The sequence below is a fragment of the Mastigoproctus giganteus genome, chromosome 1 (genome assembly GCF_048544385.1).
Source record: "Mastigoproctus giganteus isolate SK-2022 chromosome 1, ASM4854438v1, whole genome shotgun sequence".
NCBI lineage: Eukaryota > Metazoa > Arthropoda > Arachnida > Uropygi > Thelyphonidae > Mastigoproctus > Mastigoproctus giganteus.
In genome coordinates, this window is record NC_143575.1 from 244,798,251 (window position 1) to 244,810,400 (window position 12,150).

General features: G+C 36.2%; 1 protein-coding gene across 2 annotated transcripts in view; it reads left to right on the plus strand.

Annotated features, from left to right (window-relative positions):
• SA1 (stromal antigen) overlaps nt 1–12,150 on the plus strand; it is a 256,210-nt gene that overhangs the window by 85,750 nt on the left and 158,310 nt on the right. For both annotated transcript variants that reach the window (XM_090376728.1, XM_090376737.1), the window contains exon 8: nt 7,359–7,482. In XM_090376728.1, coding sequence (XP_090232854.1) covers nt 7,359–7,482 — 124 coding nt within the window. The remainder of the gene's footprint in view (nt 1–7,358; nt 7,483–12,150) is intronic.

Below are 12,150 nucleotides of genomic sequence, written 5' to 3' on the forward strand. Positions count from 1 at the left end.
GTGATCACAGGAGCCCACCCATTTCAAACATAGACTTAATGTACACTTATGTGAAAAGGTTAATACAGTAATACCCCAACTTACGCGAACTCTGAGTTATGCAGTTCTTGATTTTTTCGTTTGGCAACACTGCCGCCCACTATCTTCAAGGTCGTTTTTCATATGCTATCGATATACGGTGTGACGGCGGAGAGTGAGAGCGAAAGATGAACAAAATTCAACTTTGCTGCCGCACGAGCTGCACACATATACAAGAATTTGCATTCCAACTGTCATATTTATATGTGTGCGTCCGAATTCGTGCTCAACTTTTGTCGGAAATTACATCGTTTTCACGAATAAAAAAACTTTCCAGCTTTAAGGTTTCCAAAGACCGATTGACGATGATGGTCGGCGGGAATGCAGCTGGTGACTGCAAGTTAAAACCTCTTAATTTATCGCTCCGAAAACCCAAGAGTTTTAAAAAATATATCTAAAATAAGCTTACCAGTGATTTGGAAGTCAAATCATAAAGCTTGGGTGAGAGCTTCCATTTTTGAGGACTGGTTTGGTTACCACTTCATACCTGAAGTCGAACGTTATTGCAAGTCTAAACAGATTACATTTAAATTGATCCTTCTTATTAACAATGCACCCGGTCACCCTCCTGCCACCCTAATTAATTTCGACCGACGTGTGAAAGTTGTGTTTTTGCCTCCAAACACAACCAGCTTGCTTCAGCCGATGGACCAGGGAGTCATCAAAACATTCAAGGCCTACTACACAAGGCATTCGTTTGCACATCTGAATGAAGCTATGAGACAAAATAGTGAGATATCTGTTTAAAACTTTTGGAAACAATTCAATGTTTTAGATGCCATAAGAATCATTGAAGAATCTTGGGATGAAATTCACAAAAAAAACATTGAATGGTGTCTGGAAGAAACTTTGTCCATTGTTTTTCAAAAATGAGACGAAAACAATGCCAGAAACTGATCATGTCGCTCATATGATAGAAGAAGTTGTTAATCTTGCCAGGCAATTAGATTTGGAAGTCAATGGTGATGTCAACGATCTGTTGGATTCACATAGTGAGGAACTGACAATGAATTTGCTCACGCATCTCTATGAGCTCATAGAGATTTGTGAGCAAAACGTCACTGAATTATCCGACACTTCAGACCCAGTTCCACCAGAAAAGCACATGACAATTGCAAGCTTGACAGAAGGTCTCAGCTCAATTGAAAAGGGCTTAAAAATTTTAGAAAACAGACCCCAACGAAGAACGCATTATAGCTACAAAGCAAGGAATAAAAAATTATTAGCTTGCTACGAAGAAATTCTGCATGAAAAAAAGAAGGCGCTGTATCGTCAGATGAATTTGTTAGATTTTATGAAGCCATCGACATCGAAATAACTTTTTTACGTAACTCATTTATTTTTTTTAATACATAATTTGTATTAATATGTATAAATAACTGCAATTTTATTAAATATTTTTCTTTTAAACTAGTGTTTTTGTTAGTCCTTGGTCCCAATTAAACAAAATTTATATGTATTTATATGCAAAGTTGTACCCCGACTTACCCGAATTCGACTTAAGCGATTTTCGTCGGACCCACCTATCGCGTAACTTCGGGGTATTACTGTATATGGAAAAGCATTTGTTGTTAACTTATAATGCTTGGCAGCTAGTAAATGCTTGCAGCTTGTGATTACTTATGAAGATAAATAATCACAAGCTGCAAGAGTAGACATTGAATGATTAGAATGAAATCATTCAGTAGTCACCCTTGTGCCAGTTATTTCCACCCTGTCACAAATATTCAGTTTGAGGTGCATATTCCATTCTAGATATTTCCATGGGTGCTGCCCATCTGAGCATCATCCATAATTTGTCTGCCATCTTTTAAACTGAAGTTAGTGTGGCAATTTGTCATTTATAACCATTCAGGATTCAACTCTAAAATCACCTAACTAACTTTCCTTTCACTTTATTCATTGCCTCTGATTTAGTAGTAGTAGTAGTAGTAGTACTAGTGGCACTTGATGCAAGAAAGCAAGTGTAGGAGCTTATGCAGCATCAGCAAAAAAAAAAAAAAAAATCACACCATACCCTCCAATTGCCTGTCCAGTTCCTCCTTAAATTTATTTAACCTATCAACTTCCACAACGACAGATGTGGAACCATTTCCTTTGGAATAGCCTGCCATAAATTATATGAAAAAGTATAGAATTCTGCGTGGTAGTTAACTAATTAAATTTAATGTCAATGGCAAACATGTACACATGGAATGCATTATTTTATTTTTTATATTAATCCCAAGCACATAAGGTTATTTGAACCTTTATACTCTAATACCATGTCTTCTCAACCCATACATGGTATTAGAAAAAAGACAAAAAGTTACTTTTTGACATTTTTCTTAACATATGTATAAAATTTAAAAGCATTTTTTAAAAAAAATTACAATTCATGATACATATGAAGGAAGGTTGTTCCAAAGAACAGAAGTAGAACAGATAAATGTAGAAGAATAATTTAGTTGTGGTTAACCTACAAAAGTATGTTGTATAGCCAATGTAAGCATTCAGAAAAAAAGTTATGGGAAAAAGAATGGGAAGTACACATGCTGATTCAGAACAGTGCTCATAAAAATATCTGTAGAAAGTGGAAGAAACCAAATATCTGCATATAAGGCATGGAGTGATCTGTAAAGGAGGAATTATTAATTAGTCTAGGAGTTTGAATGGTTCATGGGGTGAGGGAATGCTAACTCTATAAAAATCACAGACACTTCATTTCCTGCTCTCACACTATCTCAGATGTCAAAACAGGTAGGGCATCTTTGATTTTAAAGACTGGTGCATGGTAGAAGAAAACTAACACAGTGTAAAAAAAGATCTGGTTTTTCAATGCAGCAGAAGCAGTATTATCTTTTAACACAGAGGTTGGAAGCCAGAGTTATTCCCTAATAAATATATCTGATCTTGAGGAGTATGGGAACTGCAGACTTGTTTTTTATAGGCAATAAAGGAGTCAATTTCAGAAGAACTGAAGTTAACTAGGTTTTCTTATACCATACTAGATAACTATCTGAAGCTCAGCATTTAAGAACCGGTGGTAATATTTCAGAATTTTTAGAAGTTTTTGTGCAAGAGAGGGTTTATCAAACTGGAAAGTGGAATGTAGTGTAGGACAGTCATTTTCAACTTCAGGGAGAAAACTTTTTTGCTTACTCTATATAAAACTGTTAAAATAGGTGCATGCACCATTGAGTTTTAAATATTTTTCTATTTTAAATTTTTTGGTAACTCTCTAGGAGGCTTCTGGATCAGCTAGTGTATAACCTTGCTGCCTCTACTCTGCCAGATAGTGACTGGAGGGAGTCCGAGTAGTGTGTATGCAGAGGGGGGGGCATTGTCGAGGCCATGTTATGTCAAGGATCTGGGTTTATTCTTTCCACGTGTACACCATATCCAAAAATTTCATTACTTCATACAGCATGTCTCCCCCCCCCCCGCCACTTTTTCTTTCTGTTGAATACCCCATGAATTGTCAAACTAATAGAGCAAACTTATCTGTGAAAAGATCTAAACCTCCCAAACACTTCCTAGTTCATTTCACAAATATACGTGGTCTCAGTTCTAATCTCAGTGATGTCCATTCCACTTACAGTCTGCCAAATCCCATGTACTTTTTCTGACAGAATCTAAAGTTATTGGTTGATACAATTACTGCTTATCTCAGTTGCTCAAATTATTGGTTGTATAATTCCTTTTGCCTAAAAGGTGGTACTTGTGCGTATGTCCATTCTGATATTCCCTGTCAGAGAATTGGTAATTTGGAATCTCCCTTTTCTTCGATCTTCTCTGGCTTAAAATCTCTCTACCTCATTCTGTCAAATTCATCTGTTGTCTCTACCGTTCTCCCAAGTTGTGAAACTTGGTGATTGTCTCAGCTCCAATGGAGCCTTTATCTCATGGCTATTCCCAACCTCATGTTGTTTGGCCTTACAAGAATGCAAAATGGAATGACCTGCGAGATTTCTTTTCCTTGGTCGGATTACTGTTTAAAAACTTCTGATGTCAACGTTTCCTCAGATAATGTTAGTGAAATTATTCTTACAGGAATGGAATCTTTTATTCCACACTCTACATTAAAATATCATCCTTTATCTAAACCTTGGTTTTCTAATAACTGTGCTAAGGTTGCTCAAGAGAAAAATGTTGCATATCTTAATTGGCTTGTTTCCAATTATTCAGTTTCATTTTCTGCCTACACCAAAGCTCGCAACAATTGTAAAGTAGTTATTAATCAGTCTAAACTAGATTTTGAACAGGCTAAGAGTAGTAAACTTGCTTCTTGCCCTAATGGTAGCCGAGCATTCTGGTCTCTTGCCAAAGCTATTGGCTGCAACTTTTGCCCATCTCTGCTCCCACCTCTGTCAAAACCAGATGGTTCTATTGTCACTTCAGCCAAGGATAAAGCTGGCCTGCTAGCATCCCATTTTTCTTTCAACTCACATATTAATGATCTTGGTAAAACACCTCCCATCATTCCCAACACGCTGCATTCAATGCCTCCTGTGATCTTCCGTCAAAAGGATGTCAGAAGGATTTTGATGAATCTTGATGCTAAGAAAGCCCCGGGTCCTGATGTTATTTCTCCACTTGTTCTCAAAATGTGCACTTCTGAACTTACTCCTGTTTCTTTGCCACCTTTTTTCACTTTCTTATTCCAAAGGTGTTTTACCTTCTGCTTGGAAATTTGCTCATATCCAGCCAGTTCCTAAAAAGGGCGACAAATCCTTCCCATCCAATTATCATCTCATTGCAATTACTTCTATTTATTCTAAAGTAATGGCGAAATCAATTAACTGCCAACTCTTAGACTGTCTAGAAACCTTTCATCTGATCAACGATTGCCAGTATGGATTCCATCAATGTCATCCACTGGTGATATTCTGGCTTATGTGACCCATCTGTGGACCAATTCAGTGGAAACGTTCGGTGAAACGCAAGCAGTTGCTCTTGACATCTGAAAGGCTTTCGATCTTGTTTGTCATAAAGGTCTTCTAAACAAGCTCCACTTGCTGTCTTATGGTTTGCCAACTGTTTTCTGTTTTTTGTAATTCTTTATCCCGTTTTCTCTCTGGCTGCTCACTGAATGTAATGGTAGATGTCTCTCTGTCTTCTAACTTCTCCACTAATGCTGGTGTCCCCCAAGGTTCAGTTCTTTCCTCCACTCTTTTCCTCATGTATATTAATTACCTTCTTCCATTAATCGGAAATCTTATCCATAGTTTTGCTGATGATAACACATTGTGTTCCACTTTCAAGTTTGAGAAACCTCTCCCTGCTCAATCAGCTTCAACTTCTCGATAATCCGCTACCAGTTCCTTAAATGCAGTTCTCCAGTGGGGCAAAGACAACTTAGTTGATTTCAATCCTTCTAAAAACCCAGTCCTGTCTTATATCTCGCAAAAAGGATTCTTTTGTTCCTATGCTTATCTTTGGTGACACTCCGATTTCTAGGCAAAATGATATATCTCTTTTGGGAATTACCCTAACTTCTAATCTCTTTTGGCACAAGCACATTTTAAATATTGCTTCCTCTGCATCTAAAAAACTTGGTTTTCTCTTTCGCTCTCGGCATTATTCTTCTTCCAAACAACTGTTCATTCCATATAAATCGCAAATTCACCCTACCACGGAATATTGTTCCCACATCTGGGTCGGTGTCCCCAAAACATCTATCAGGCTTCTAAATTCCATTCAGAAGAGGACAGTTAGGTTAATTAATGACTCCTCTCTAACAAAGTCTCTCCACTCGCTGTCTCATAGATGTTCTGGTTCTGCTGCATGCCTTTTCTACAGATATTTCCATGGGCACTGTTCTTCTGAATTGGCTTCTATAATTCCCGCTCTCTCTTTCAAAACAGTCCAAACACATGCCACCACCAGCCAACATCCATTTACTGTCCAACTTCAAACTCACAGAACCAACTTTTTATCTTCCTCATTTATTCATTCAACTGCCATTTCCTAGAACAACCTTCCTTCATACGTATTTCCTGAAAATTACAGTCTACAGAAGTTAGTCTAATGTCAACAAATATCTTCTTTCATCTTCTCAATCTCCAACCCATTCACGGTACTAAGTACTATAGGTTCTAATATCTCTCGTTTGGGGTTTTCATTAAAAAAAAAAAAAAAAAAATTTATTTAGTCATTTAAGAGGCATAATTTTTGGTTATATATTCTGATCACTAAAACAGGGTTTTGAAGTTGTTTCATGGATGACAAAAAGTTGTCATCCATGAAACAAAAATGCCCAACAATAAAAGTTTACAGTTGTACCCCTGCATCCGCTGATTCGTTACCCATGGTTAACCACGGAAAAAAAAAAAAAAAAAAAAAACTTAACATGTGCTACTTGTGTGTCCAATACGATGCTTCCCTTCATTTTTTACGATGTCGATTTTAAATCGAGTAGCTTCCCGTTATTTTTTACAATGTTGTGTATGGTTTGGTCACCAACATTATAATGGTTCTTTAGCAATTTAATGGATGCACCGTTTTCAAACTTTTGAATAATTTGAAAGCACAACTCTTGCGTTTGCCCATCATTTTTGCAATTTCTAAACAAACGAACAAAAAAAAAAAAAAAAAAAAGTTAGTAAAAAGAAAAATTTCAACATCCCCGACAAATAACAAAACAAAATTTGTCCTTTTGTAGTGCGGCGGATCACAACAATCAAACTAAACACTTGATCTCTCTTTTTTTTTTTTTTTTTTTTTTTTTTTGTTTTGAGTGGTAGGTGTGAAACAGCAGGGATTGCAAGATAATAGGTAACTAATCTCTCAATGATGACTTATAACGCCGGTTCTTGTCGCTTATTTACGACTTGCAAAATATCTGTTTATACCTATTCTAGTTATTACTTGAATTTTATGATTTCTGGTTGTTTTTTTTTTTTTTTAATTTGGAGTCTTCAAGTGTCCTGGTATCGCAAGAGTCTGCTGTACTTTATTATTACCATATTTAATGTTGGTAATGTCTTACTGTATGTTCAATTAAACTGTATTATGTATATGTATGTACAAGAAAATCACATTATATATGGGATCAGCAGGTGTTTGCTTAAATCCGCGGTTTCAGTCATCCACTGTAGGAATTGGAATGTATGCTGCGTGGATACGGGTATATGGATATCCAAGTATAATGTATCATACATTAGTGATTTTTTTTTGTACTGTCTAATACTATATGCTGTTTACACAACTGTAAAAAAAAAATTTGGTCATCTCTTCATTTTTATAGGTAACTGATATGTAAATAATTATACATGCTAAGTATCTTTTTCCTTAAATAGAGACACCTTGCCTGAAATTAGATCAATCTGTATGTTTGAGATTGGTCAGTGGATGAAGAAGTTCCATCAGCATTTTCTAGATGATAGTTATTTAAAATATATTGGCTGGACACTTCATGATAAGGTAGGATACGTTCTTTTTAATAAAAAGAAATTTGTTTTTCTTAATCATTCATTATACTTTGAAAAAAACTGATATTGGTTTAACTTAATTGCAAGAATAATTTGCTTTCCAGTTAAAAAAAATTAAAATAGTAATAGTTCTGGGGGTGTAACAAGAGTGTACCAGTAATTAAATTTGCAGACTCTCACCAGGCAAAAAACTTAAAAGTAGATTGCAGTTATCATTATAATCCTATCAAGTAGTAGGCCTAATGGCCTATAATGGTATACAGCCATCTCTTGGTTGGCAATCTTCCTTTAGGGGTGTATCAGAGAATCTGATACACCCCTAAAGGTATCCTGTTTTATCCATTCTTTTTACATGTAACCATTTCTGTCTGTACTTTTGTCTGTACACAGTGAAGGCCTTGGCTCCAGTTTGGACTGGCTGTCTGCTCTGTCCTGACTGCACCAGTTGGGCTTCGCAATCTTTGCTCTTATTGAGAGTCGCAAACCGGCCTTCGCATTGTGCTGAATTGTCCATTGTATACAGACCTCTGAGCAAGGCTGGAGGGAGGGACACTCATCCTCACACAGCCTACGATTGTGGAGCTTTTTACTGATCAACTTTTGCTTGACAGATTTGTCACAAATATGTAAGAGACGTGTTTACACTTCAACCAGTTCACTAAATAGGGTGACATACCTCATGGTGGGGGTGGAGACACCATCCCTGCCGCAAGGCCAGATGGTTGTTAACCTCGTCATTGAATTTGATGATGTAACTTGTGTTGAATTAATTAATTTGTTTTGCTATAGAGATTATAACATACTAACCTTAGAAAAAGGTTTCAGATGCAAGTCACAGTTTAGAACTAGTTGCATATGGGTGGAAGCCCAGGTGGCAACTAGGATGAAGGCTCATGCAAATGATAAATGTATTTTTGGATGTATTCACTTATGGATGTCATTTTTATGTCCTTGTTTTTTATGTGGTCTAACAACATAAATCCTGCAGTTTTTCTCGTAGATATCATTTCAGCTAAAGTGATTCAGCATTCATCTTGTTTTTTGATGGTCCAGGCTTCACTTCCATATATGAGTATTGGTTTGGCTAGTATCTTGTGTATTTTTATTCTGGTATGTCTCTGCACTTTTGTTGGATTTAAAACTTTATTGATTATTCTAAGTGCTCTGTTATAGTGTGGAATATTGTTACTAATATCATTTTCTTTTTCATAAGTCAGGCTGTAGCCAAGATATTTTAAAGCAATTTACTTGTTCAAGAATTGTATTACCAACACAAATTTTGCTTCTGAAGGAATCCTTTCTTTGAAAAGCCATGATTTTTGTTTTTGCAGTTAATATTTCCATATTAAATTTACTGTGGTAAGATTTAGATGGTGCATTGAGTATTGTAACTCATCTTCGTTACTGGACAGGACTACTTGGTCATCGGTAGGGCTTACAATACCGGTCAAAATCTTAATACTGGTATTTTTAATTTATGAAACCGGGATACCAAAAATAAACGTTTTTCTCAATAAATTTTGATGACAATTAGGTGCAATAGAGTAAGAAAAAAAACAAGTATTGTAATTACTTGAATTCATGTTTTAAATAAACATTTATTGCAATAATAAATATTCTGAAAAAAATCATTAAAATACAGTTATTCTAAAAACAAAAAAATACATGTTGTTATTGCAAAGTTTAGCTATGTTTAAGCATTCACACTGCCTGTCCAAATAAAGTGAGCTCTTAAGAAACATAAGCAATCAATAGTATGATTGTTTAAAATGGATCTAATTTTGGTACATATTTGATTAGCGGCAGAAAACACCCTTTCGGATTCTATTCTGGTACTATTGTACTGAGATAATTGTAGATGATCTCAGTCCATATTTTCTAGGCTTTGAACTTTTTTAGCAAAAATAGTTAAAAGTATTTCATTAATTTCCGACTCAAGTTCATCTTTTAAAATCTCGTTGGAGTCAGACAATTTCTTATTTTGGAAAGAATTTGCGGAACGCTGATGTTCTGTTCCATGTTGGTCTTCCGTGGTTGAATTCTGTTCATCATTTTCTGAAGGAGAAAGACATTTTATTAAGTATAATTTTCACTATGGTATCTTTACTGAGGAGAGAGCAAAGAGTGGGAATGAGAAATAAAGAAGAGAGTAAAGAGTGCAGTTAAGGAATTGTTCACATATATAAATGCAAAGAACAGAAGGACAAATCAGATTGGACCTTTATGTAATGGGCGTGGGATAGTATTAGATAACATAGCTGAAGTTGCAGATGAACTCAACAGTTACTTTGCATCGATATTTACATAAAAAAAACTCTGTGTCAATGAGATATTATGGAAGTGAAGTTGAAAAAAATGTAATTAATGATGTTGAAATTTCAAATGATTATTTAATGAGAACTTTCGGCCTACAGGCGAGTAAGGCTCCTGTGGTTGATGGCATATACCCTATAATCTTAAAGGAGGCGGCATTGAACCATTAAGGCTAGTTATGAGAGCATCACTGGACAGGAGAGATTCTGTTGGATTGGTGTAAATTGGAACATAAAGGCGGTTCTAGGAGTGTAATGGGAAATTACCAACCGGCCAGACTAACTTCAGTAGTAGGGAAAATCATGGAGGCAATGATCAAGGGTGGAATTCAGGATCATTTAGATGGAAATGGAATTCTGTAGGATACACAGCATGGTTTTGTAAAGGGAAAATCATGTTTAACAAATCTGGTCAGCCATTTTGACAGGTCACTCAGCTGGATTTAGGGAATAATTTCGACATTGTTTATTTGGATTTCAGCAAAGCATTTGACTCAGTCCCACATGAGTGGTTACTTTATAAGTTGGAGCAAGCTAGAATCATAGGGAAAATCCTTAGATGGTTTGAGGGCACCAAGCAGAGGGTTGTGATAAATGGTTATTCCTCAGATTGTGGGGGAGGGGGGCCTCCGTAGCCAGGTGGGAAGGAGCAGCAGTGCGTAGCACACGCTTCTTGATTAGACCGGGGTTTGAACCCGTCACCACCAAATACGAAGAATGCGGAAAGGTCAGGGAATGACCACCGCATATCCCGGAGCAATATGGCCTTAGTTGCTAATGCTCCTAAAAACCAAATAACAAACAAACAATCCTCAGATTGGATTAATGTGAGAAGTGGAGTTCCTCAAGGATCAGTACTGGGACTACTATTGTTTTTGATTATCTTAAATTAAATGACATCTATGGAGGGTGTGAGGTCTAAACTTGCAGACGATGTAAAGATCAGTAGAGTAGTTAATGATCGCTGCAAAGCAGAACTTCTTCAGAGTGACCTAGATAGACTTCCGAGATGGTCAGAAAAGTGGCGGTTATGCTTTAACTCAGCTAAATGCAAGGTCTGACACCTTGGGAACAGCAACTCCAAAATAACTTATACACTTGGTGGAGTTGAACTAAAGTCAGTAGTGGAGGAACCGGATTTGGGAGTTACGATACAGTCATATATGAAGTTGTCCGAGAATTGTGGACAGGTTGCAACGTTGCATGGTGTCCTATCGATGATTTATTGAACATTTGCTAGTAGAGATAATGATGTCATAATCACATAATGGTGATTTTATAACCTTTATGTGATTACATTACAAACAATTATTTTTTTTGTAGAGATAATGATGTCATAATCACATAATGGTGATTTTATAACCTTTATGTGATTACATTACAAACAATTATTTTTTTTTTAGATTAGTACCGAAAAACCGATACTTTTTGTATCAATACCGGTATTTCAACACTGGAAAAAAATTACCGGGATCCCGGTATTGTAAGCCCTAGTCATCAGTATATAGTAAAGTATCAAGGTGATTACCATTTTGCAATGTAATACTTTCATGAATTGTTAGTCTTCCGTGTCTGACAATGGCATTGATGTATATGTTGAAAATTAGTGGTGACAGGGAGCAACCTTGGATGCTACAATTTTATTGGTTTCCAATTTGATATTTCTATTCCCAATTTAACTACATACAATTATACATACTAAAAGAATTATAATTATATTGTCCAAATAATTCAGATCTTTAATCAAACAGTTTTCTGGATATTAATTGCTCTGCCTAAAGTGTGGGCCTCACTTATCCATTACTTTAAGGACTATAATGATTTTTGCAGTTGCATATGAAATCCTGCCATAATATTTTGTTGATTGATGAGCGCTAGATTGATTTAAGTGACTCTGCCATTTTTGTTGATGAGTTATAACTAATATGGTTAGGGAAGGACGTTACATAGTTTCTATCCATTTAAAATTATAATATATCTAAATTACCACTCTTATACCACGTGGAGTTTTAATATATTTTATTTAGGTGTTACCTGAACTAATGCCGCCTCTGTAGCCAGGTGGGCAGGAGCAGCAGTGCGTAGCACACGCTTCTTGATTAGACCGGGGTTCGAGCCCGTGACCACCAAATACGGAGGATGTGGAAAGGTCAGGGAATGACCACTGCATATCCCCAGAGCAATATGGCCTTAGTTGCTAATGCTCCTAAAAACCAAACAAACAACAACCTAAACTAATATACAATGAGTAATGTTTCAGGTATCTTGCCGATACCCACCATCAGACCTTGCTATTGGGATACAAAAATAACATATTTTACATTGAGCAGATCTAAATAACAATCATC